General features: G+C 37.0%; 2 protein-coding genes across 2 annotated transcripts in view; one reads left to right on the top strand and one right to left on the bottom strand.

Annotated features, from left to right (window-relative positions):
- Cht7 (chitinase 7) overlaps positions 1-10,231 on the top strand; it is a 63,076-nt gene extending 52,845 nt beyond the window's left edge. The window contains exons 8-17 of the mRNA XM_011503492.1: positions 950-1,100; positions 2,157-2,435; positions 3,293-3,510; positions 4,355-4,509; positions 4,710-4,850; positions 5,259-5,406; positions 6,225-6,386; positions 7,141-7,263; positions 7,529-7,730; positions 9,369-10,231. Coding sequence (XP_011501794.1) covers positions 950-1,100; positions 2,157-2,435; positions 3,293-3,510; positions 4,355-4,509; positions 4,710-4,850; positions 5,259-5,406; positions 6,225-6,386; positions 7,141-7,263; positions 7,529-7,730; positions 9,369-9,577 — 1,788 coding nt within the window. The 3' untranslated portion in view covers positions 9,578-10,231. The remainder of the gene's footprint in view (positions 1-949; positions 1,101-2,156; positions 2,436-3,292; positions 3,511-4,354; positions 4,510-4,709; positions 4,851-5,258; positions 5,407-6,224; positions 6,387-7,140; positions 7,264-7,528; positions 7,731-9,368) is intronic.
- A 341-nt stretch (positions 10,232-10,572) lies between these two features.
- Positions 10,573-27,703, bottom strand: part of LOC105365399 (chaoptin) — a 21,934-nt gene continuing 4,803 nt past the window's right edge. Inside the window, 11 exon segments of the mRNA XM_011503542.1 lie at positions 10,573-10,958; positions 13,224-13,568; positions 13,571-13,721; positions 14,475-14,916; positions 15,464-15,776; positions 15,981-16,177; positions 16,612-17,203; positions 17,582-18,052; positions 19,252-19,670; positions 21,530-21,640; positions 22,425-22,572. Of these exon segments, the coding sequence (XP_011501844.1) occupies positions 10,642-10,958; positions 13,224-13,568; positions 13,571-13,721; positions 14,475-14,916; positions 15,464-15,776; positions 15,981-16,177; positions 16,612-17,203; positions 17,582-18,052; positions 19,252-19,670; positions 21,530-21,640; positions 22,425-22,572 (3,506 nt within the window). The 3' untranslated portion in view covers positions 10,573-10,641.

Genomic DNA, 27,703 nt, shown 5'->3' with positions numbered 1-27,703 from the left:
AATTTATTTTATAAAATTATAGTTAATTATCGAATAGCGGTTATTAGAAAATGCACAGTCTTCTCTGGATAATATAAACACACATTGAGTATGAGTAGTTTATCCGTTATCAGAAGACTAATTATTATCGCGATAACGGTTGACTCTAATAACTGGGCCATCATACTGTAAATGTAATATATAGAGAGAAATCGCTTTAATAGAATGGCCAATTAAATTTTTTAACGCTATTTTTTTACAGAAAAACATAATAATAATTATTTGTGGTAAAAGTATTTCAGCTTGTGTAAGTAGTTGTTATTCGTTGATCGATGCGGATGTAACTTTAAAAATAATTGCCCTAAATATTAAATAGAATTTGGAAAAAAATGGGACGTCGAGTGGGAATTGCAAGCTTTATTAAGTAAATTCAGCAATTTGCTTGCAATTTCGTGACTAAAACTTCATGCCAAAGCAAATAGTCGTATATTATCTTTATGCAGATTCTTTAATTTTCGCTTTGAACTAGGCGGGCATTTTTTACACCATTTTCTCTAATATCACGGGTTATTACACTAACGAGCCATCAATTATTCTTACAATTACGAAGCGTTAACATTGCCAAATGTTTTCCCAAATTCTTACAGTTTGCTTTTAAAATATTAAACGATCGATTTACGCGCTCAACAGCCTATTTCCTAAAAATTTTAACTGTCGCGGATATTTTGTTTATTAACTTAGAGAGAGAGAGAGAGAGAGAGAGTCGCGGATATTTTGTTTATTATCATAGAGAGAGAGAGAGAGAGAGAGAGAGAGAGAGAGAGAGAGAGAGATTTCTCTTGCAAAGCAAAGTGAGAAGAAGCGAATGGGCGAGTAGAAAAAGCAAACGATAGTGGTTCGGATAATGACGGTGCGCGAGGATTTTTGCATTTTAAGGACGAGTACTAAAGCACTTGAAAATGTCGGCTAGATCTGCGAGATGCTACTGAACGGTGCCGCCTACATTTGGGACGACGAGATGAAAGTGCCATACCTCGTGCATCACGACCAGTGGGTCGGCTTCGACGATGAGAGATCCATCAGGAACAAGATGCGCTGGATTAAGGACAAACATTACGGAGGTAGAGTACGATTGAGAAACTTTGAGGCCCAGTTTCCCCAGCCCGGTCATCATCATTCAAATTCTAATTTATAGCTGTATATTTCTCACCGCTACTTTCTCTCCCTCGTTTCTGTCATTATCTTCTCTCTCTTATTTTTTTGTTCTTTGTTTTTTTTTTGTTTTTTTTTTGTTTTTTTTTTTGTTTTTTTGTTTTTGTTTTTTTTTTGTTTTATTCAAAACAATGCCCAAATGCACCGTGAATTTTCCTTGGAACTTCATTTACCTGCACACTTCTTCACTCACTGCATTATCTTTCTAGTTTTCTAGTCTAGCGAAAGTTTTGCTCGCACGCTTTGTTATTTAGAGGGAAATTACATTAATTTAGTAATGTTATCTGAATTCCCAAGATTGCACACATAAAATCCTTTCATTTTCAATGGTAAATAGAGTTTTTTTTTTTATAACGCGCACAGTCTTTCATTCTACGTGGTAAATTAAATATGAAAGCGCTATGATTACATTCTAATCAAATTTCATGAGAATTCAAATCATAAAAATTGTTTCTTTTAAAAACTTGTCTTTCGTAATTCGATTTCTTCTATCTCCCCCCCCCCCTCCCCTCCCATCCCTCCCCATCCCTCACACTTCCCCTATATATAACACGCACAAAAACTACTTCAATTACATATACGTACAATTAGAAATTCAGACTCTGTAACGCGTATAAAACATCTTTTTCCTGCATTGAATGACAATTTTGTTTGCATAATTAAAGAAGTTCGTTAAAAATGTATTTATCGACCTGAATTTCAAACGAAAATTAAAACGTATTAGAGTCTATTTTAAACTATTTTTCAATGATGACAAGTACCTCGGCCAAGGCCGTTCATTAATCTGTGATTAAACGTGCCACGGATAGTCATTGACCGGAATTCGAATCCCTCCCTAGCCACCCCAACCCCATCCCAATATTATCTCACTCTCGCCCTTATTATCGTGCGTAGCTTACGTACGTAGCTTAATTAGGATAAGCGAGGGATGGAGTACGATTGTGAATGACCTTGAATTTCCTTAGGCGCCATGGTGTGGACCGTGGACATGGACGACTTCAACGGGACGGTTTGCGGGAGCGGCGTCAGGTATCCGCTTATCGGGGCGATGCGGGAGGAGCTCCGCGGCATCTCTCGGGGCAACAACGCCAAGGACATCGATTGGAGCGCCGTAGCCTCGACGATTACCGAGGTCGTCGTGAAGAAGCCCGAGCCCTACAAGATATCCGTCTCGGAGGTCCTCAACAAGGCCAAGAAGGTTGCCAAACCCTCGAGCCAACTCGCCATCAGCTCGACCTCCAGGCGTAAGCCTTTACCAAACCTTTTTCGTTTCCCATTCGTGCCCCAGCTCGGCTTTTGAGAGCAACTCGAGGCAATGGGAAACGAGAAAGGCGAGCAGTAGCCTCGCCAATTAGGATTAGCGATTTTTATTTGGAGAGAGACGTAGAGAATTGGTGAACGCGACGAATGGGGATCGCGCGCCACTGGGATGGACCATCAACGTAAAGGATGGCAAATCGATTATTATCATCCCGCGTTCATACCCTCCTCAACACCATTAAAGACAATGTTAACCGTCGTTGCTGTTTCCTTTCTTTTTTAACTACAGCCTTTACCTGCCCAATTGCTCGAATGTTCCTTCCTCATTGGCAATTGGCTAATGTTTAGTTACGCGCTCGGCTGCAAAATAATTGCCCGCTAAACCGTGAGCGCATCATTAATACTGACGATGCGTTTGTAACGAGCGCAATAAGCACGTGACATTGCACCACCAACAACTTCCCCATTGTTCAGTAAGAGCCTCGAATTACTTCAATTATTATGGAATGAGCATTAAATGAAATTTAAATCGAAGTCGCGTATTTGCGTTAAAAAATGTATTGCTCGAATACAATGAATAATTTTAATGCCGACATTCAAAATATTCTCACCTATACGTACACATAGGTGTATGAACATCGAGGTGTTGATAATGGTGATGATAAAAGTTGGATAATGTCGATTAGTCTCTAGTCCCTGGTAGTTGGTAATTTGTCCTACAATATATAATAAGCAATTACAATTGTCAAAATTCTCCAAACTCTTTTTCACTCGTTCGTTTTTTTTCTCTCCTTTTTTTTTTCTTTTTTTTTTTCCTTTTTTTTTTTTTCCTTTTTTGCAGGCCGAGAACCACAAACGATTTGTTATTTGACAAATTGGTCGCACAAGAGGCCTAATACTGGCAAATTCATGCCCGAAGACATCGACGCCTTTCTTTGCACTCACGTAATTTATGCCTTTGCCACGTTAAAGAATCATTTATTATCCGAGAGTAGTGAAAAGGATGCTGAGATGTACGAGAGATTAATTGCACTGCGTGAAAAGAATCCTGACATAAAGGTAACATTCGATATTCAATATTCAGACGTATGTGTGTGAGCTTGTGTAAGGAGCTACGTAGATAAATAAGTAAATTTTCTTATATTATATTAAAAATAATGACGCTCGAGTGCTATATACATTTAAAATAATAATTCGACCAATTTACATTAAGAGAAAGCTCAAAATTGCAGTTGATAAATGACACGGTAATATGTGCTTTGAGTGGTGTGAGTATTAGAAGTGTGTCAAAACTTTTCACTCCTATATATTTCATACATATACGTGTCTATTATTATTACACCAGCTATGATTACCTGATATCTCTCTCTCTCTCTCTCTCTCTCTCTCTCTCTCTCTCCCAATCTCTCTCTCCCAATCTCTCTCAATTCTTAGAATTATCATTATCTCTTTACTACTACATTTTTTTCAACTACATACATATATAATTAGGAACGATATTTTATTTAGCATTTCGATTAATTTAATTATCGATAAATAGAAATTGATTATACCCGGAGAGATTAATAGGCTGAGATGAAAAAAAAATATATATGTATATATATATATATATATATTCAATTAAAATTATATATTTTTTTTTCGTCATTAAGTAATTGTAATTTAAGTCAATAATAAAATATTTTATTATATCCATTAGAGAATCAGGCGATTGATTAATTTCTAGGCGCGAATTTCTAAATTATTTCTATCCAATGCGTACATTTAGTGAATTTAGCGTAGGTGATTGCAAAAATTTTGTATATATATATATATATATATCACGGAACCAACAATCCCTGCGCTGGGAGAAATATCTCTTATTATAAATGTTATATGACCGACTTATTTTATTCGTTACTAGATTCTTCTGGCTATTGGCGGATGGGCTTTTGGCTCGACACCGTTTAAAGAACTGACGAGCAATACATTCCGAATGAACCAATTCGTATACCAAGCCATCGACTTCCTTCGTGAATACAAATTCGACGGCCTCGACGTTGATTGGGAATACCCACGGTAATTTTAACTTTGCTCATTTTTGTTTATACCCCATCGTTTGTGTATCCGACAGGCGCTTTGCTGTTTGTTGCTCGTACTCTTAGCGAATGTCACGTTGCAATATTTGCTTTTCATTCGCATTTTTCTTTATTTAATAAATACTATGAGAAATAAAATATCTATTATAATAACGACTGAGCATCGTTATTGTTTTCCAGAGGTGCGGACGATCGCGCGGCTTACGTCAATCTTCTGAAAGAGCTTCGCGTAGCTTTCGAAGGTGAAGCGAAGAGCGCAGGTCAGCCAAAGCTCATACTTTCGGCAGCCGTTCCCGCCAGCTTCGAAGCTATCGCTGCCGGGTAAGTGAAATTGTTAAACTGTTTCTTCCTCATTTTTAATTAAAATTTAACTCCATCGGACATTTGATATAACACCTAAAAAGAAAAATAGAGGGAGATTGGGGGACATTAAATTATTAAACGTCGAGCACGTGAGTGACAGACGTATGTTTTATCATCGTCATTAATATAATATCGTTGGGTTGGCAAACAAGCTTAGATTATTTCTAATAACCTGTTAAATGAGATCGTGTCTAAATGGTGAGATTAATGCATCGTATAAGCGATATAAAGGACGATATAAAGGAAAAAATAATATCCGTAATGGTCCACGTTGTTCGTTCATCGATTTAATTTATATTTAATGTAAATGTGCCTATTTTATTTGTTGTTGTTGTTTTTTTTTTCTTTTTTTTTTCTTTCTTCTAGATATGACGTACCCGAGATTTCTAAATACTTGGACTTTATAAATGTCATGACTTACGACTTTCACGGACAATGGGAGAGGCAAGTCGGGCACAACAGTCCCCTATTCCCTCTAGAAAGTGCTACTAGTTACCAAAAGAAACTCACCGTGGTAAGCGTTTTCTCCGATTGACAAAAAATAACGAGAGAAGAAGAAGATGACGAAGAAGTAGAAGAAGGAAAAAAAAGAGAGGCTCGCCATTTAATTCGCGTAAAAAATTGTCAGATTAAAATCGGCTGATTTACGGCTCTCGTTAAATTTTTTCTTTTTTCTTTTCTCTCTCTCTCTCTCTCTCTCCCTTTTCTCCAACTGTAAAATTATCATTATCGCTGACTTTGTGGCTTATCCGAAAATCAAAGTATGTCACGTTCTTAAGAAATTATATGGCTAAGAAGAAATTGTCTTCGTCTTACCTCTAGAGGCCATGCATGTCGTAACGTTAATCAAAGTATCGTAAATATTCCACTCGATACGATAATAAGCGATTAGCTTTCTACTAAAACACTTTTAATCCCCGTCAAATGTCTGCTCCTAGGTTATAAAATCCTAACAAACATTATTGTGAGCAATTTCAATAATTAATAATAAAGCTATAAGTCGGCAATCACTCGTACGTTACTCCGGTATTCTATGACTTTACGGCTCTCTCTCATACATCAACTATTATGTAATAATTGCCTACTTTTAAATAATTTATAACGCATTCGTATTATCCATTATGTTTAAGAAGTTGATGCAAATTCTGTGAAACTCACTAGGTACTTTATATGCATCATACGTTGAATAACGATTCTTCTTTCTCTGCCTCTCCTACCATGCAAATCCCATCAAGAAAGACTCACTCATAAATGCATTTGAAGGGCATTAAAAGTAATTCGCGACTGTGCAAATATACAGAGGCATGAAAGCGGGAAAATGTAAATTTACAGGATTACAGTGCGCATGAGGAGAAGCTCATGATCGGAATGCCGCCGTACGGGAGATCGTTCACTCTCGTCGATAAGGCCAAGTTCGATATTGGTGCACCGGCTTCCGGTGGCGGCTCAGCCGGAAATTTCACTAACGAGCCTGGTTTCCTTTCCTACTACGAGGTAATTAAAAGACAACTGCTCAAGTTGTCATTGATATCTCTCTGACACTACGTTACACAGCGCCCTACCCACAAACTTTATTTTTACAATTTCTTTTCTTTTTTTCTTCTTTTTTTTTTCTTCTTCCATGCACTTTGCTTTACACATTCGCACGCGCACCCATCTTTTCATCCTCTTATCATTATCTTACACGCTTGTATGACATGAACAATTTAATCCGTAGCATCATCACTTTCTCCATTATTTTATTTCATTTTTCTTTTTCTTTTCGTCTTTCTTTTTCTTCAATACAATATTATCTTTGCGGTATTTTTTGGACTTGAAATTTTGCGGTTTTTTCTTTTAAGCAACGCTTTTTAACTTTGATTATTTTTTTTTCTCTATTGGCTCAGTAATAATATACAATTGTACAAAGTAGGATTATAATAATTACCCACTCAAAATAATCTATAATTTTATAATTACGATTATGAAAATGCTGAGTCCAATTTGTTACATTATTTTAAGGAACAATTGAATCTTAACGAATTATCCTTGCTGTTTAATTGACGTATTAACTATTATTTTTTTTTTTTTTTTTTTTTTTTTTTTTTTTTTTTTATTGAGATGTATTACGTTTTTACGTATACGTTATACTTTCCATATAATGTCAAAGTTACGTGAAATTGCAGGTTTAAATAATAATCGTCGTACTCTTGCTTACTCTCTTCATTAAAACATTAATTACGAAGATTAAACATTTTTTTCATTATAGGTTTGCAGTTTTCTTAACGAGGATAATACAACATTAGTATGGGACAGTGAACAGCAAGTACCATTTGCCTATAGAGATGATCAATGGGTTGGTTTTGACGATGAGAGGAGTCTCGTTAATAAGGTAAGTAAATTACAACATCATTATATTGGACGTTAATTGCATATTTTGAAGAGTTCATAATGCTCGATGTCTTCTCCTTGAATATCAAAGCTACTTAATTAAAATTTCGTAATTTATTTCGTCTAAAAATACAAGTAAATTAACAAATATTGTTACTATTAAGTTAACAAATTGTTATTAGCGTTCACGTGTCAGAAGGAATAGTTCGTGAAAATACATTATTATAAAAGCCTTATAATTAGTAACTAACAATATATTTTGGCAGATGAATTGGCTTAAGGAAGAAGGATTTGGAGGTATCATGATATGGTCGGTAGATATGGATGACTTCCGAGGATCCTGTGGTAACAGTAAATTCCCACTGATCAAGGCCATGAAGAAGGAGCTACAAAATTATGAGGTTAAACTCGAGTTTGAAGGACCATATGAGAATAACATACGCGGTGGAAAATATACCACTAAGGATCGTGAGTCATCCAATTATTTACATTATTCCTTTCTTTCTGTTTTTATTAACTAATTTAACAGCGGAAAACTTTGGGATATATATATATATATATTGATGATATATATCATGTTGATAAGATAATAGTTATATATTAAAAATATTAGTTTATTAAAATACAGCGTACATACTAATAGAGAAGATCGATCGATTTTTCAAATATTTATTACAGACTCGGATAACCTGTCATTTTGCTTATCTTTAGTAAATGCATTTAATTGTTTTCGTTAATTTAAATTTAAAGAATATTGAAACGTAGATGTGCGGAATAGTAAAAACATGCTTGATAAGAAGAAATTTAGTTTATAAAAAATGCCTATAAGAAATATAAATAGTTTGTATTAAATTTTTATTTTTCCAACAAACTGTCATCGCACGGAATATAATTTAAATCGCAGTTTACAAAAACCATTAACTATTGAGCAAATAAATAAATTTGCATTATTTTTTTTTTTCTTTCTATTCCTCTAAATATATGTATCATAAAATTCATTAATTTAATCATAAAAAAATATATCGGATGTAACAATTATATACAAAGCATAAATTTCAAAAACATTGTTGTTTAATAATGTCGATTCGGATTGGAAATCATAATGAATTCTATTTACAAATTTTTCGTTTGCTTTTGAGTTAATTGCATATATCATTCATTGGCCATTTTTGCGCCACAACGCTAAAAAATATGAAAATGTTATGCAATTATAATATTACTTTTTGAAAACAAAAAACCAAACTCTTTTACTTTAATGAGGAAAAGCTTTAATAAAGACAGATTCCATAGCTTCTGGATATTAATCGAATAATTATTATAATAACGTAACAATAATTATTTAATGCTTGTAATACTGAATCGGTTGGCTGAATTAATTGTAAACTTATCTATTCTACAGCAATTAACAATGCCAAAGAAGTGAAGGTCTCGCATAATTTAAAAATGAAATTTTCATTCGCTTACACAATTATTTGTACACAATTATTTGTAAATTTAATTGCTTTTCGTTACAGGCGTCATTTTTAATTCGCGCGTTTAGTTGAATTCCATAAACGAATAACCATGTAGAAAAACCACACACATATATATATATATATATATATATATTATAAATTATCTTCTGACGTCGGATAAGTAAAAAATATTTTCATATCTGCTTACAATTTCGCAACATTAAAAATTCATTAATTCTCAATATGTTATAAAAAGTAAGGACAACTCAGATCACACGAACTTTTATTTTTTACAAACGCATAAATAAACTATTAATTGAATTAAAGCCGAGGAAATAAGCAACCATTGTGTTAAATAGTGAAAATCCGATATTTTAGTCCGATATAAGCAGCATTATTGAAACGTAGTTGAGCTACCTTAATGCAATGATTATTTAAACGTTATCGGTTCTACAATCTAAAAGTCCCTTTAAACCTAAATAATTAGGTTGCATCTAACGACTTGTTTGTACTACGAAATTATTATGAAACAAGTGTAAAGTCCAGGGAAAACGGCGCCTCTCACAATTGATGAGCGCAAATGGGGTGGGTGGGTGGTTGGGGGGGGGATTAAGATCACGACGGTCATGTGCCGATATCTTATCGTTCGTAGCCAACGAAGTGACCTGCGAGGAGGAGGACAATCACATCTCCTACCACCCGGACAAAAACGACTGCACGATGTACTATATGTGCGAGGGCGAGCGGAAGCACCACATGCCCTGTCCGGTGAACCTCGTCTTCAACCCCAACGAGAACGTCTGCGACTGGCCGGAGAACGTCGAGGGCTGTTTGCAGCACACGCAGGCACCTCCCGTCTGATCGACCCCCGAATTATTAAATCCCCCGATGCCTGCGTCGGACAATCGCACGGCTCACCATCGGGAAGAGCCGCCTCACGACCACCATCACCACCGCCATCACCTACTCAACACCACCACCACCATAACTCACTCTCAACACCGTCAACAATTACCATCCCTCGTCCGACGATTTGGGCGCACCGGATCTTTCCGATCGAGATGGGCGGCGAAGCCAAAAGATTATGTAGCCCGTCGAATATCGTGTGGCATGGCATTGACAATTCTTCGTTGTCTCTTATACTTATATAACGAGCGAACGAGCGAACGAGCGAGCTAGCGAGCGAGCGATATTAATAACTTCAATCCTGTATGTTTATGAGGGTTGCGCGACTTTATGTATTTATTGAGCTAAACAAACTTTATATAGATAATTGATAAGGCGAGGTAGGGGCGCGAGACGGGGGCTGATTTATGACGAACTGAACAAAATACGACAATTCGATCGAGAGCGTCGCATTCACTCGATCGACGATCAATAAATCGCTTATACGCTAACTCGATTATTCTCAACTTCATCATTCTCTTTATCTCCAAATTTCCTTTATAATACGATCTAACGTTAAAAGAGTACTCACGGGCTTTTGCGAGCTTTTAATGGACGCGCTTTGAAAAAACGTCGTATGATAAAATGAAATGATATTTCAATTAACGGAAATGGATGCTTTATATTTTCTTCTTTTTTTCTTTTTTTTTTTTACTTCTGGTCAGCCGAATTAAATTAAAGCTAGAGCTCCAAAAAAAAAAAAAAAAAAAAAAAAATTCTGCGCTATTGGTTCGGTGCTGCTCGAAGTCTCCACGAGAGCCGAGAAGAGCTGGGAAGAGACGGGATGGATGGGTGGCGAAGGGGATTGGGAGGATTTTGGGGGGGGGGGTGAGAGCGGATGGCGGCTACTGTAGTAACTAGATGAGAAATGAAATGATAAGATAAATAGATGAGAAACTAGATGCGGATCGCGTGATCGCGCAGGTAAACTTACGCTCCACGGGCTGGAGCTGGATGGGATGGGGCGAGGAGAAGCGAAGCTACCGGGCGACGATCAGCAGAAATCCAACGGCAGCGAGGGCCGGCGCGGTTTCCTGGGGCCCGGGGCCGCTACTGAGGGCCGAGGCCTGGCAGGCGGTGTTGGGCGCCCCGAGATTAAGAAGCGCTCGGTCGGAGGAGTAGAGCTGCGTCGTCTCGGTACAGACGGCGCGACCGGCGATCGTCCGCAGTTGCCGGGCATCCGATTGCGAGGCCGTGTGGATCTGCCGGGACTCGCGGAGCCATCTACGTAGCCATAGCGAAAGCCACGCGATCTCGCAGTCGCACTCCAGAGGATTGCCCGAGAGCTGCAGTCCACCTGTGAAAGATATTGAGACTCGTGGGTGATGGCGGGAAGTGGCAGCGGCGGTTGCGGATCTCGCGAAATTGTTTCTAGCCAGATGTTTGTTGGGAGCGATCGTGGAGTGCCGATCGTAGATTATCGTTGTTGTTTTCTCCGTTTGCGAGGCAATGACGAGATTCGCGATTGGAGCGTATTGGGGGAAAATTGCATACCGAGCCTCTTTGAAAGTTCCACGTAACGGGAATGAATAAGTTGGTTTTTGGGCAGACCACAGTGTGGCTTATCGATTGCTCGTAAATGTAAACGACGACATTTTGATTGAAAACGAATTACCATTGGATGGAGATGTAAGAAGATTTTTTTAACGATCGAATAAAAAAATAATAATTGTAACGGCGATTATGAAAGTCGATTAAACGTTAATACATATGGTACTTTCAAAAATAATTCAAAAACACTTTATTGGTATTTACTTATGGGTGCGCGCGAATACACGCTCGTTGTTATTAGAAAACGTACGTGCTTTTCTCGTGGGTGTGAAAAATATTGTAAAATTTTAAGCAACGCAAGAGCGATCGTAAATACTAGAATTTCTGCTTTAGCTCTACGAAGAGATGAGGAGTTTGGTGATGTAATTGAGCGACATGCGTAATGTCATTAATTAAATTGCGACCCGTATAAATTAATATATGATTTCATAATAATGTCCTGAGATTCGGATTTTTCGGAAGCTCGTCGGAAGATTTTTATCGATATAAAAGTTGTTATCAAAATACGTAAAATATGTTAAAAGTAAATATTTATACGGTTGCATAGATTATGATTTGTAAGGGTTTTTTCTTTTTTTTTTTTTTTTTTTTTTTTTTTTTTTTTAATCGTTTAATGAAATAGGTCGAAATGCAAATCCATCATTAAGATTTCAATTTGTAAAATGTTTAATAGTTAATCTCTGATATTACCGATCGCAATTAATTACTCGAAAAGTTAATTACGTGACCATTGGTTAATTACATATTTAATGATTACGTAATAAGCTTATGACGAAAGTATCAGATTCTTTTCGCTAATGTAGACACTTAAGATAAATTACATTAATTGGCGATGATATTTTTAACGGACATTTGAGTGTCCATTTTTAATATGTAAACTAAATCTGCGTTACCTGTATGATAGTTCATTAGTACTGTAAAATATAACGAAGCGTATCGAATAAGTACGTAAAATTACTAATGAATGTTCTAAAAGCGACACTTTTTATTATATCGTAGAAAGATAGAAAGAAAGCTTTGTAAAAGGATCAAGCATAAAATATTTTGGAATAAAACATTTGTACATGAAGTAACATTTTACATTTAACTAAATTCATTTCAAATATAAAAATCACTTTTACGATATTTCATCACTCTTATCTTATCAATTGCATATATTAACAATTAATAATGCATATAATAAGAGCCAATAAACATTGGCTTTTGCTATTATATATATATATATATATATATATATATATATATATATATATATATATATATATATATTTTAATGAATTTTTACTATTTTAATAAATATTTTTAAGAAAAATAAATCAAAATTGTCCCATGTAATAATTCGAAATTTTGTGGCTTGAATTTTATTTCCAATTCAATGTCTTTGTATGCTTAAAAACAAAAACATCAACAAAAACAAAAACAAAAATAATAAAAAAAAATTAAAAAAAAAACAAAAAAAAAACAATTATATTAATGAATGTATAAATAAATCCTTTAATGCATTTGACGTTTATTATCAGTATTATTAAAAATACACGAGCCTTTCGCCATACGTGCGCAGAAGAAATATTTACCTAATACGCTAAATAAAATTAATATTCTTAACAAATAAAAGCATATAATTTTATATTATATTTTGTTTTTTATTACCTTGACACTGATTTTTGGCCGTAAATGGCTCGATGCGTTAGGATAATCGACGCAACTACAGCCTCGCCAATCTCGATCAATCACGCGATAATGCAAAAGCGCATTATCATTAGTATCCATTATTGTATTGCGATTTGTTTGAATATGGTAAAGGCTTGTGCTTGTGCCGCGTACCTTATCGCTATCTATAAATGTTCTTAGCAGTGGAAAAAGTGATTGCCGGAGGTGTAATTGTCGGACGTGTGTAATTGTATTGCCGTATTATCGTGGCGAAAGATGTTAATGCGCGTGACGCGGGTAAGAGGAGAGGAGCGAAATGCATGGACAGGTAGAGCCGAGTAGACACATTCAGGTCGCTCACCTGAAACCATGTTTGTGCCAACGGCCTCCCACGACAGGTTGCCGTAAATGACCGATGGGCTGAGCTCGTTGATGTGATTGTTCCTGAGATCGAGCGTGAGCTGCGACATGTGCTTGGTGAGCGAGAGGAAGATGTCGGACTGGAACCTCTGGACCTGGGTGTCCCTGATCCTGAGCACGAGCTCCGCGCCCTCGATAGTCGCGAACGCGTCCGCCCCGATGTAGCGGAGATTCCGGCCGGTGATGCTGAGCTCCTTCAGTTGCTTGGTGAAGGCACGATGCAGCTGATCGGTCAGCCGTTGCTCCATTACCTGGATCTCGACGAAGCGCAACGGCAGTCCGTTCAATTGTCGAGGCTCGGCCAGGTCTGCATGCCGAGGTACTTGAGGTAGCGTAGAGGGCGCAGGCAGTGCTTGTCGACCGCGTACGTGAAATTCAGGTCGCGGATGTTGAGCTTCTCCAAACGGGGGTATCCGGCGAACGTGTCCCACGATAATTCCTGCCCTTGCGACAAGCGCTCCCATTATATTCTAATTTTTCAAACTTTCAAACTTGGATAAAAGTGTTGCGCTTGGCGTGCTTTATTATCATATAAATAATAAGGCTGCATGAGCGAGGTGAGAATATTTTTGAGATGATCTATGCATCTATGCATACAAGATCGTGGGCGATGTCGATGACGATTAGGAGCTTAAATAATTAATCCGTCTGATCTGATCTCGATAAAATCAGATACAATGCCTCGAGAATTCGAGATAAACGTTCCCTTTGCCAAAATTATTCATCAATTATTCATCATGAAATTCACGGTGTTTCATATTCTCTCGTCTCTCGATGAATTTCTCGCGATAACACGATTTGCGCGACTAATAGAAATTAGAGCAATAATGCCAATTAATCGCAATACATCGCGGTACATCGTATTTGTAGAGTGGCGCGATAACACGATTTGCACGATATTTATTAACCATCGCAGTTGTAATTGTTGTTACCGCGTATGTAATATTATTATAATAATGAGCATTGGATGAAAAAGCTCAATGCTAGGTTGCTCTTGTAGGGAATTTAACGATTAGCGGTAAAATGTTGTACTTGTGATACGCATATCGAATAGCTCGTGGAATGTCCGAATTAAAAGAATTACGTGTAAATATTTCATAATATCACGGGTAACGCGTACGTTCGCGTGACTTAAAACATACGAATGAAATGCGATATAATTTTAACCACTTTTCCTACAAAGTAAAATTACCTTAATTGGGTTTCCCGAGATATCCAGTTCCCGTAGTAAACTCAATTTCAATCCACTTATCGTACTGAGCGAATTGTTGGCCAATAAAAGGACTTTAAGGGTATGGAAGTTCTGCAATTCGTTCTCTCTTAAAATCTCAATGTCATTGTGTGATAAATCTAAATAGTTGAGGGATGCCAGCTGCAAGTGGGGAATAGTCCTGAAGTCGCAGTTGGCCAAGCTAACTGTCCTTAGGTCGGGAAGGTAATGGAAGACCTCCTTGAAGTTTGCCCGTAAATGATTCTGCGAAATGTTTAGCACGAGGAGTTTCGCCAGCGATACGAACGAGTTGTCTGGCAAAATTTGCACGCGATTGCTTGCGAGATTCAATGACGTCAGCTGCGATGTCGGAAAGGACGTGGAATCGAGGTGATCGATAAAGTTATCCGATAGATCGATGTTTCTAAAAGTGATAATGATTCGTTTAATTTCTCCAACAACCAACCAACCAACCAACCAACCAACCAACCAACCAATCAACCAACCAATCCCACACCCGCATCCATCCATCCATCCATCAACTTATTAATAGCAATAATAAATGCTGAGCGACAATATCATTGTGGTGCATTGTTGCTCGCGCGATCGTGCAAGACTTTCACGAACGATCGGCTTATCGTCATCCCGAGGAGGGCGCTTGCACTACTACGTTCATATAAATATCAACGATCGCCTCTATCGACGCAACGAATCTCACGCATAAAATTGGAATCCAGTTGCTTCGACACTATTATCCAATGGATCAGCTTTATCATCTCTAGGGAGGCTGTCGCCGCTCTATCACTTGTCGAACAAAAGCACCGTTAACCCGATTACCGATTGATTTAAATCGATCAAAGCTTGCTTAAAAATAACATCCAGCCGAGCAAACTATGTTGACAATGTAGTGTCGACAGCTATCGTCGTTGGTACGACTGTAAATCCGATTGGGGATTAAAGATACGACTTACCGTAGAGTGTAGCCCACGTCGAGGAAAGGTGCGGACGGCACGACAGTAAATTTATTGCGACTGAGATCGAGGATTTCCAATCGCGTGCCAGTGAAGACGTCGCGAGTCAGGGACCTCAGACGATTGCGCGACAAATTCAGCACCCTGAGGCTTCGCAAATGTCGGAACTGCTCGTTGGTCAATTGCGCGAGTATATTGCCGGAGAGATCGAGTTGCTGAAGCGTCTCGAGGCCGTTGAAGCTCTGCTTACGTAGCGACTCGATGCGATTGTCCGGCAATTTCAATGTCTCGAGGCTCGCCAGCGAGAAGGTCCCTTCGCGCGACCCCAGCAGATTGCCATTTCGGGTAATCACAAAAGGACAGAAGCATTAAAAACACAAGACAAAAAACAAAAAGCAACAGACAGTTGACAAAAGAGTAAAAAAAGAAAAAGTAAATAATTGTTGAAACGGTAATGTAATGAATGTTGATTAATCTTTTGCTAAATTTACCAAAGAACGTTAATCGTAGGGTTTACCTGGTTCGATCGTTGTTAAGACGTTACTTTGTAAATTTATGGTCTTTAAGTTTGGTGTATTGATAAAAGCATCGGCAGAAAGATGGGAAATATTATTAAAGCCCAAATCAAGTCGTGTTAAATTTATCACTGCGACGCTTGGATTCAATGTTGAAATCGAATTGTAGGAGACATTTACGGTGAAATCGTTACCGCCACTGTAAACAAGCACCACACTAATTACACATCCAACATATGTAGAAATAAATAAATGACATTTAATTGATTATTTGATGAATAATATTAATTCGGCTAATTATGAATTTGAAAACCAAGTTAAAATTTTCGTTCTTTAAATGTCAAAACTCTAGCGTTTGCATTTTCATCATTTGCAAGCAAACATACGTATTGTCTCGCACTCTATTGTAATAATGGTAGACAATAAATAGAACTGTAATTTTTTGTTATTTTTCCATAATTGTCCTGCGATAGAATCAATTATAATAAAAATGAAGAAAAGAAGAAGAAGAAGAAGAAGAAGAAGAAGAAGAAGAAGAAGAAAGAATAGATTGAGAGATAGGAGGGATCGTCGTGAGAATGTGTTTAATTACGTTTAAAGCGCGATAATGGGTAAAAGTACGATTATCCCCACCTGTCAGCGAACGCCTCGAAGTTCAGGCGAGTGAGCTTGTTGAACTCGAGGTGCAGAAATCTTAGACCGTAGAGTCCGCTGAGGGCGTAGCGATCGATCGACGATATCCTATTGTTGGCGAGCGAGACCGTGACGAGCTTCGGGCAGTCCTTAATCGAATCGACGTCCAGCATCCTGATCTTGTTCCCTGTAAGGTCGAGGGCCCTGAGCTCCGTCAGATTGTGAAAGGTGCTCTCGGGTATGGCCTCGAGGAAGTTGAAGCCGAGCTTAACGTCCCGCAGCTCCTCGTGCACCTCGGCGAGGAAGATGCGCTCGGGCAGGTAATGGAGCCTATTCGACTCGAGATTAATGTAGCGCAGCTGCTGGAAGGAATAGAAGGACGTCGTCTCGATCGTGTGGAAGTTGTTGTTGTCGAGGACTAGCCACAAGAGGTTAACGAGGGGCCGTAGCGCTCGCTGTGGGAAGACATCGGTGGAGAATGCGAAGCTCAACTCCAGGATCTCGAGGCTGTTCTCCAAGCCGCCGAAGGCCTCGTCCGCGATATCGGCCAGATGATTGAACGAGATGCTCAGCTCCTTCAGTCTGCTCGCTCCTATCCTTGTCGTCATCATCATCAGTTTCGCGTTGGCGCAATTCTTTATCGATGCGCGCTCACATCATGCAATTAATTGCGTATAAAAATGCGCGATTTAACTTAGGCATCTCTCTCTCGCGCACGGGCGTTAAAAGTGACTTTTCTAATGCTTATTCGCAATTGGAATTTAGCAGCTTCGAATGCAATTGTTACATTGATTTTGATTTCCATTATGATTTCTATTGCGGGGAATGGGGATGGGGATGGTGATGGGGAGAGAGAGAATTAAAGGGAGGATTAAAGAATGAAACGCTCGTATTGTTCGTCATTATGAGAGTTGGGGACAATCAAACGTATAAGAAACAGTAACGGTACGATAAAACATGCGTATCCAACCTCGAAAGGTGTAGGGTTTGAGCTGCGTGAGCACGTTATTCCTGAGCAAGAGAATCTCGAGATTGTCGGCCCAGTCAAAGTTGCCCGACTCCACTCTGTTGATCTTGTTGTAGCCGAGGTTGAGATGCAGCAAATTGGAGCAGCCGGTGAGGGCATTAACAGGAACGTGATCGAAACCATTGGCTGCGAGCGACAGAGCTTTCAGATTCTTATCGAACTCGGCGAAACTGTCGTTCGACAGATGGCGCATGGCATTGTTCGCCAGGTAGAGGTAGGATATTTTCTTCAGGGAGCTGACGGCGGCGGGCAGGATCGCTAGCTCGTTGTTCTCGAGATTGAGATACTCGAGGCAGTCCTCGAGGCCACGAAAAGTCTCGTCCTCCATCGAGCGAATAGCGTTCGAGGATAGATGGATGCGCCTCATTAGAATATGCGCGAAGGTGTCCTTTGACAGCTTCGACATGCGATTACCTGCATTTGCCGTTGTAAATCTTAATAATTGATAAGAAGCCAAGGAATTAAATTGCTCTTTAATGGGTATTTAAATTCGCGCGCCCCAACGACTAAAACGCACCTAAAGTTTTTATAGTAAACGAAAATTATTTTTATATTAAAAATCAATTAATTGCCGGATTATTGACTATCGCTCGCATAACTTATTCACTCTCGCAGCAGAGAAATAAATGAAATAACACATCCATTAAATCAATTAATAATTCATACGGTTATGTTTGATCGTTGCTATTTCGCGAACAGGCTTCAATTTACCGCAATTTTCCAATTGTGCGCGAATTCAATTTAATCGTGAATTACGTTAAATTGACCTCCTATGCCATTGAAATAATATACGTGAATTATTTCACTTGGAAAGTAATTTCCCTAAATATTGGAAATATATTTTAAAAACTTATCTAACGAAATTTCCTACACTCGTTCAGTTTCATTCAATTTATTCTTATTTATTCAATTTTTATCTCAAGAAACGAACGGTAATTTTCGATTGTGCAATAAATGCAATAAAATAGAGTCATTTAATGAAAATATTGTTTAATAATTGTAAAAGTTATTTAATAAAATAGTTATGCACTCACGGGTAAATGCTAATATTAAAAAGCAAGTTTATTGGCCAAGATCGGAAGTTTTGAGAGAAGCAAAAATAATCCCTAATTTTAAGGAGCTTCGAGTCTTTTTTTTTTTTCTTTCTTTTTTTCCTTTTTTTCTCGATAGTATTGTCGATATATTTTTTATTATATTTATTTATAATAATATTCGATATGATAATATTTCGATAGTGAGAATATAGATTACCCAATGCATGTCGTAATTTAGGATTTTAAGGAAAATTTATTAAAGAAACGTGTAGGTGTTGTTATCGTGCATACTCAACGCTTATAAAACTCTAAAATTCGTCTTGGCATTGTGAAATTTTATCGCAAACGTAAATGTAACGGCATTTAATATCCAACTCGTAGGCAATTCGACAACGAATTAATTAATTAATGATCGCGAGATGTTGCGCTAACCGACCGAGATATCATATTTTACTTAAGCTCGGTAGGAGAATAAATGAATGGACCATTCGTGAATAGCTAAGCGGGTGGGGGAATTTGTCGCGAGATAAAAGAATTGATAAGAGAAGTATGCTGGGCCTGCTTCAAGCGCCACATTACCCGAGAGGTTGAGATCCTTAATGCGAAGGGTATTGTTTGGAGCACCGACGTATGTAATGCTCTCGATGGTGTTGTCGCTGAGGTCGATCATTTCGAGATTGGCGCTCCGGAAATTGGGAAGCTCGAGTTGGCTGATGTCGTTGCCCCTGAGATAGAGCCAAGTGAGGTCCTTAAGTGTGGCGAGGCTGGCTGGGAGGGTGCGGAGGAGATTCGCGTTCAGGCTGAGGGTGACGATGTTGGGCGGCAGGGCGTCGGCTCTCAGGTCCTCGATGTTGTTGTTATCGAGGTTAAGCCAGACGAGGGCGGCGAAGGTCGAGAAGCTCCGCGGAATGGTGGCGATGGAGTTGTCGCCGAAAAAGGCGTTCGAAAGTGTGTCGCTCGCGTAACCCCAATCGCCTTCCAATGTCGTCAGATGATTGCTGCGTCAAATCGAGCGGAATGCGTTTAATTGACGTGCACGGGACACGCCCCACGTAATTGTACAGTTTGCGCCTGCCCCGGGCTATTGTAAATCGACCCAAAAGGGCTGATTTTCGACAATCCCATTGATTCTTGCGAGCTGCTAAACTAATAATAGTATGCGTATGTGACGGTGGCGGCGGCTTTTCTCATTGCGCGCCTATTTCTCTCCTTATCGCTCCCAATATGCTTTTAAGAGTGCACCGCCCGTTTGCTCTCTTTCCTTTTTGCCACGCGACTACGTTCGCGCACCTCGCGATATTGCACAATAATAATAAAATCCATCACCCGCGAGAAGAAAAAACAATCGTTCAATTATTTGTAAAAGTATGGCATAATTGGTGATTAATTATACAAAAATAAAAAATTCGAAAAACTTAAGGTAATTTTTAGGTTTTACTCACATTGAATATAACCGAAGTAATGGCGTTTAAACGAAAGACATCGATGATAATTATCAGAAAATTAATAAAGCGCAATTGTTTTTATAATTGAAAATCAATGCAATAAGCTGATAATAAGCTGACATATTCATATGCGCAATTGTGCAATGGAAAAAGCCTATTATTAATATTGGATTAATGATGTATATATCGAGTTATCCAAATACCGACATTCGGTCTTGCGTATACGATAATGAGGTGTCTGCCTCTTCTTTTAATTAAATTTTGTACCGACGTTCTTTCAAATAGAATAATCGCATAAATTAAATTGCCCACTTAACTAACAACTCAACACCTGAAACCCTAAGCTACGATTAATATTCCTAATTTAAATAAGAAAGTAGGAGCGAGTATTGAGTAAATTTTTTTTTACTTGATTATATTAAAGAATGGATGATTATAAGTTTGCACGTGACTAAGAGGTAACAAGAATAGTAAAATTTTTCATGTCTTTTACACAATCTCTTTTCACACTACCTAACGTATAATAGTTTGATAAATGATGAAACTAAACAATTTTCCTGGATAAATTATACTTTATGAAAAGGGTCGGATTATTCAGTGATTAATATTCATTGATTAATAAAAATAATATAACGATATCGACTCTCTTTTAATAAGTTTTACTAAAGTAGACAAAATTGACGACCGAATTTTAAAATAACACTTGAAGTATAGAAACCTTGAATTTAAAATAACAGTGAAAGATTGATAAACTTGTAATTCCGTTGATCATTGTACAATTCAGAAATGCACATCAAGGTTTTAAAATATAAGAGAGGAAGATTTTAAAATATAGAAGCGCAATGATGTCGGGACAAAATTAGCATATCAATAATCTACCATATATTTCCTTAAAAATATATATACCAATGAGTGTCAGTGTGTAATGTATCTGTATATAATCACTTGAAATATTTTAGAAAAACAAAAAAAACAAAAAACAAAAAAAATCAACTAACATGATTTCATTTAAAAGTCTTTTCTTTCTCTTTTTTAACAGAAAATTTATTATGATTTTATGCTTTCTAAATTAATTATGAGCTTCAGCTAACGTTGTTATTTTTGTTTTTTGTTTTTGTTTTGTTTTGTTTTGTTTTTTTTTTCTTCATTCTAATGACTAAAATAAATACGAACGAATCTGACTGTAATTGTAAATTCGCACATTTTAAGGCACATTAATATTAAGATTGGTGATTGTAAAATTGTTGTTTTTAAGGGAAAAAGATTTCATCGATACTACATTAGTTGGTATTAAAATTAAATCTGCAGCTCTTGTTATGATGTAGCAATTGAAGCTTAATCGAGGTACTCTAGGTAACCGTATGCGCGGATATGTTAGAGGAAATTCTTTAATAATTCCTCTCTCGCCTTACCTGTGCATATTGAGCCAATTTAGTCTCCGTAAGTCCTGTAGAGCCTTTAGTGGTACCTCCTCCAGTGAATTGTAACTCAGATCCAGGGAGCGCAAACTGTTACTCACTCCCCTGAACAATCAATGTCCATATAAAAGCTACATACACGTCTTTCAAGGTTTGCATTAAAACATTTAGTCAACATCTAGAAAATTTAGAAAATCGTGAATAAAACTAATTTGAGACATTTACATCTCTTTAAAGTGAATAATGATAATGATTCAGCTAATAACATCATATTGAATGAAGATTCGACCGATTAATGATTGGCGGCGTTAATGTATAATAAAAATTTTCGTTGCTATTGATAGAAATGATTAAACGGTATTATCTTAATTGTCGCTGTTTCTGTTTTTCAACTATTAATTCCAACAAGTACATTTAATTCTCAAATTATCAAGATAAAATGTAAATGCGATAAAAATGCGATCAAGATTAAATAATGTTTAAATTACAAGACGATTAATCACTCGCTTATATACATAATATGTAAACTATTAAATTTAATATAATTTAGGTTTAAATATATAATTCTGATTTTATTACATTTAACATTGTATTAATAATCGGATGAATGCATAAATGAAAATGCAATTAAGCTCAATTAAGATATTGCAAAATGTTTTGTTCCAAAATCCATACGATTCGCATAAGATTGGCGATATAAAAATCCATAGGCAATAACTATAAAGCAGCCTATTATTATTGTCATATTAAAATTAATATAAAATAATATATGAAAGAATGAGCAAAGTAATTGATCGAAATTTCCTACATCAGCATGTATGGGATATCACCTAAATATTTTCCATTCCAAAAATATCCCTCGTGGTTTCAAATAAGTGTCTGTACTTACAAGAGAGACTTTTCGTTAATGCTCATGAGCTGATTACTCATAAGGCCAAGTGCCTCGACTCCGGATGCACTTGCAAGAGCTTCGTTGTCAAACACTTGCAAGCTCGAGCCAACGACATCAAGCTGCGCCACGTAACTTATGGAAACATCTGCAAGCACATTGTTTCATGTTATATTTAATTTTCTTTACAATCATTGGCATCCTGAACTCAATCCATAATGGCAAATCCTTAATATTAAAATTTTAATCGAGAAAAGCATACATACATCATATTAACTTTCTCAGTCGTAAATGAATAATTAAAATTGAATAATTCTTGTATTCGTTCATTTAAGATTCATTATTTATCACAAAGTCACAATTTATTCTGGAATTAATTCATTACGATATCAAAATGTATAGTAAAGACGTGCATATATTTTCCAAATTATTCTTTTATATGTTTTGCGCGCGCGCGCGCGTGCGTGTGTGTGTAACCATTAACCGTATAAATAATTATTATCGAAATATATTCTTCAAAAATTTTATGCGTAAAATCATTTGAATTTATTGACGATATAATTGATTGATCGAAATAATCAGATAAAAATCTTACTTCCATATATTTTATTTATTATGGACATATAATTTTGTACCGAACGATTATAAATGTTGTATGTTGTATATGCGTTCAATTAATTTGAAACTTTGTAATAATTCAATAGAAATTTAAATTACAATTATATTCGTGTAATAAAGTTCCTTATAATAATAACAAAAAAAAATTTAGTAATTATGCCCACATAAAACGTCGATTGTTCAATAAAAATTATATCGATTAATTTCACATAAGTAATAATAATTTACAACGCTGATAAAAACAATATAAAAAAATGTAATTTAATTTACATGTATTTACCATGGTATTTTCCGTGTACTGTGTATAAAAAAAAATTCTTAAAGATAAAAATGATATTATTATTGAATGTTTAATTAAAGCAATTTATGAAAACGCAGATAAGATGCGTTAATTTTTTATGATGCACACGAATAAGAAAAATGTGTTTGAGTTTAGAAAACCTGATCCAATAATGCCTACAATGTTCGTGTTTATTGAATTTCAAGCAATAAATTACGTAGCCGTGTTATTAAAAATATAACGCATAAATGAATTATACATTCATATTAAATAATTTGAATTATGATTTATTTGAGAATGAAAGATTGTACCACTTGTAATTGATACCTGGAAATCTGGCAAAGGGTACACCAGTGCAACTAATATCCATTTTCGTGAAGTCAGTGTCATCTTGTACCCAACACAGACACATTGCGTTGAAATTGCACGGAACGTCGTAACAGCACAAATAATTCACCAGCCACCCGAACAGTAAAATTAACTTGATAAATCTTGATTCCCGCATCTAATCATACAGATACTACTCATTATTATACATCCATCAAGATCTTATATTATATATAAAATTTAATGGATTACACTAATGTCTAGACTTTCTATACGTTCAATTACAATATTGCTTGGTAGGATATAATAAAGTAAAAATCATTGTGTCGATCTTGAAAAATGCATTGGTTAGAAATTCAGAAATTTCTTGGCAGTTCGTTTTAATGGTCACCGGGCCATAATTTCCTTGCAAACCGTATCGTTCTATGATCTCACATTCATTATGGATGCTTATAACTACAGTCCTTTCTTAATTCAAGATAATTGAATCATTAAAGTGTAATTCTCATTGAAATTAGTTGTAAGCTTAGGGATCCGATTATCAGTGGGCAGCTTATGTTTTATTTACCTATGCGAATGCAGGTCGAAAGTAAGGTGCGATAGCCGCTGAAAGTATAAAGAAAGTAAAGAGCTTCTGAAAAAGCAAGGACCAAGCAAGGACCAAGCAAGGACCAAGCAAGGAACAAGCAAGGACCAAGCAAGAACCAAGCAAGAACCAAGGAGACGTCGAAGCACTTAGAATATTAATGGAATTTGAAAATTGATTTGATCATAATGCGACGAGCGGAGGTTTGCTGGGAAATGATCTGGGAGTAGTACATCGAAGTACCGCGGATGCTGTATGCACAAGGTATAGGGACGAAACTCGCTCCCCGTTCTCAAGAGCAAACGAGCGAAACGTCGAACTGCACGTACGAGATAAGCTATTCATAAAAACGGAAAAAGTAACGCGGCGGTGGACGATAAGCGGCCCAAGAAGCCGTAAAACGTAAAAACGCGCGAGGTTTTGGGGGGGGGGGGGGGAGATGAGAACTTGAAGCGAGTTACTTTGACGTCGTAGTCGGCCAGTTGGGTCGAAGCCTCTCACGACGATCGAGCAAATGGACAAGCCGAGAGCGTCTTCGTGGCATCAATCCTAGGCGCACCACCGCGTATTGATTCGACGGGGAAACATTTTAGCCGGGCGGACGCAGGGAGGACGTCGTCGACCGCAGCGGCCCGTCGATCAGGCCCTCGAGTCCTCGGCGACGTTCCCGTCCTCCGGTCGTCGGGCCGTTCAGAGCCAAGAGGGCGCTAACTTGGGTGACTCGATGGCCACCGCCATGGCTACACGAGCTCCGGGGCTACGTACGGATGTCACCCTGTCAAGGACGATGAACCCACTGGCGCCGGCTACGATCGAAGGAAGCCGCGCATGCACGCGCTCCCGACCCCACCCCACCCCCCAAACCCCAACCCACCCTCCTCCGCCTCAATGACCCACCAGTGGCCCTCCACGGGGTTGGACGTATATTGTTTGCGCTTCCGAGCAATAACCTTGTATTGTTACACTCGAGCCAGCTCTGTTTATGACGAGGCGGCGGCCTCTTTTCTCAGTAAGCGGCCTCGAATTTCCGATGTAGCTCGGTTGAAAAATTATGTGGATGGACTAGGCCGCATTACGTCCAATATCGTCCAAAGTCACACCTATCGTGGCTTTCAAAATATTTACTCCGACTAAACAAATATGTCATACGATATACATACGCTCTTACTCGATATGCGATCACTGCCCAATAATTTTTATTATTCAAGGTCGAATCCATGCTCTGTTAGGATACGTAAGGAGGCACGTACGTTCGATATCACGTTGACAATATTTATCCTCCAAAGTACCACGAATGATAAATTTTTTAAGCGTAAAGAGCAAAAGCGTGGAGACACTCTTCAATCAACTCAAAATATGTTTTGAGTTTCAAAATGAATTGTAAGCACGAGTATAAAATAATTGGAATCGAAGAATTAATAATTGCTTAAATCATCATGTTCAACAATCATTGAATGTATTTAAAGAAAATGTTTTGATAATTTAATAATATGCAAAATCATAATCATCAAAACTACGTAGTATATAAATTATACAAAATTCTAATATTTATACCAATGTTAACTATCTTTATATATATATATATATATAAAAGAAAGAAAGAAAGAAAAAAAAATATAAAGATTATTCTAAATGATGTAAAATTTTAATGTCAGTAAAATGTATGACAGTTTTAAAATTATAAGAGTTCTACAAATATATGTATAGTATGAATTAATTTCAATATTTAAACCTATAAAGTTTAAAATAAAATGACGTAATATTGTCTTGAATTTTTAATACACGCTAGTTTCATCTCTTTAATTTTATTTTTTGCATGAAAAGATTCATACTGCACTGCTCATATTATAGCCAAAAATATTAATTTAAAAAATATGATAATTAATTCCGCTGAAAATTATTCAATTAATATATATATATATATATATATATATAGCGAAGAATTTTTTAAATATACCTTCCTACGATTCTAGGTTAATCAATCCGTGTAAAATAGCTGAATACGTACTCTACAACTGAGATGGCAATCTCAAAAGTGAATCAGTACATTCGAGAAAAAAGTGAATCATTGAATTATCAAGGGCAATTCGTCTATTACTCAAATAAATTGTAACAAGGCGTTCGCTTTCTCGAAGCTCGACGGTTCATTATGAAATACCAATTATGTCACGAGCATTTAATATACATTCGATATGAGATATTAAGCTTAGAAGGCAAATAGTATACTCCGTGTCATTTATTCTCCACAAAGTAAATGAAATGTTTTTGAGGCTCATAAATATTTGCCAGTGTTTAGACGACATTTTCCATAGATCAAAGACCATAATAAACTGTCATTTAGTAATTATATTATTTTTAATTTTTTGGACACGTAAAGTCTTGGCATTATTTCGAAATATTCCCTTCTAGTTATCTAGAGATGTTCCAATGTTCTTTTACTTTTTCAATTTAATACGTTTGTATTAGTTGTACTTATTAAGTGTACGTGATGTAGCAAGTAAACATAATTGTATCTTGTAATTATGATGCGAGCGTAACTAAAATGCGTATGGGTGACGACGATACGTTAAATGAAAATAGTATTTCCTCGGGCAATTGAAAAATTTCTCGGCTGTGATTCCCTGCGGTCTAATAAAGTTTGAAAAACCTCTTTTTCTCTCTTCTGCCTTCCTGACTTTAGGACGCAATATGCATTCTAATTATCTTATTTATAAATATCATTTAGATATTTTTCTTTTAATATTCTAAAATATTGGAATGCTTATCTACCATAATATGTAACAAGTCCTTTATATATTAAAAATTATATATTAGTCCTTTATATATTAAAAATATTAAAGATTTCAGTATATGATATTATAATTACCTGCAGTTGTCGATATTACAAGCAGATACGAGTGAAATTTACCCCCTCACGTCCTAGATAATAATCATTATAAAACTTCTTGATAACATTGAAGTGAATAAAAAACCTATAGATACACGTACTGATGTGCAATTTGGCAAATAGTACTTACAGTTAATCGAAATCTACCGTCACGCCAAGTGCACCAACCATTATTTTTGATAAGAAGAGAATGTATTACGAGAGCACGAGAAATTTTGCGAATTGAAGTCCTTGCAAAGGAGGTCTGTTACCAGTTGGAGCGTAATAGCTTTACTAGCCATACAAAAGTCTCGTCACATTGCAAGGATACGAGAGCACGTACGCCGAGGAAAGCGCAACAAGAGAAAAGGACAATCGAGCGACCGGGCCTCTTTCTCTTTTCATTCGCGCAAAATGCATTAGGGCACGTTAATGGCACGCGCGGCCCTTGTCCTCCATTTGTGCACAGGAGAATGCACGCGCGCACAATTGCCGCGAGCGAGGTGATAAATTCCCAGAGGGAAGGAGTCGATGAGGAGGATTATGAGCGACCGTGATGGTCGATGCTAGATGTGTGTGTGTGTGTGTGTGTGTGTGTGTGT

Source organism: Ceratosolen solmsi, unplaced genomic scaffold (assembly GCF_000503995.2).
Source record: "Ceratosolen solmsi marchali unplaced genomic scaffold, CerSol_1.0 scaffold33, whole genome shotgun sequence".
NCBI lineage: Eukaryota > Metazoa > Arthropoda > Insecta > Hymenoptera > Agaonidae > Ceratosolen > Ceratosolen solmsi.
This window is presented reverse-complemented; position numbering and strand designations above follow the sequence as displayed.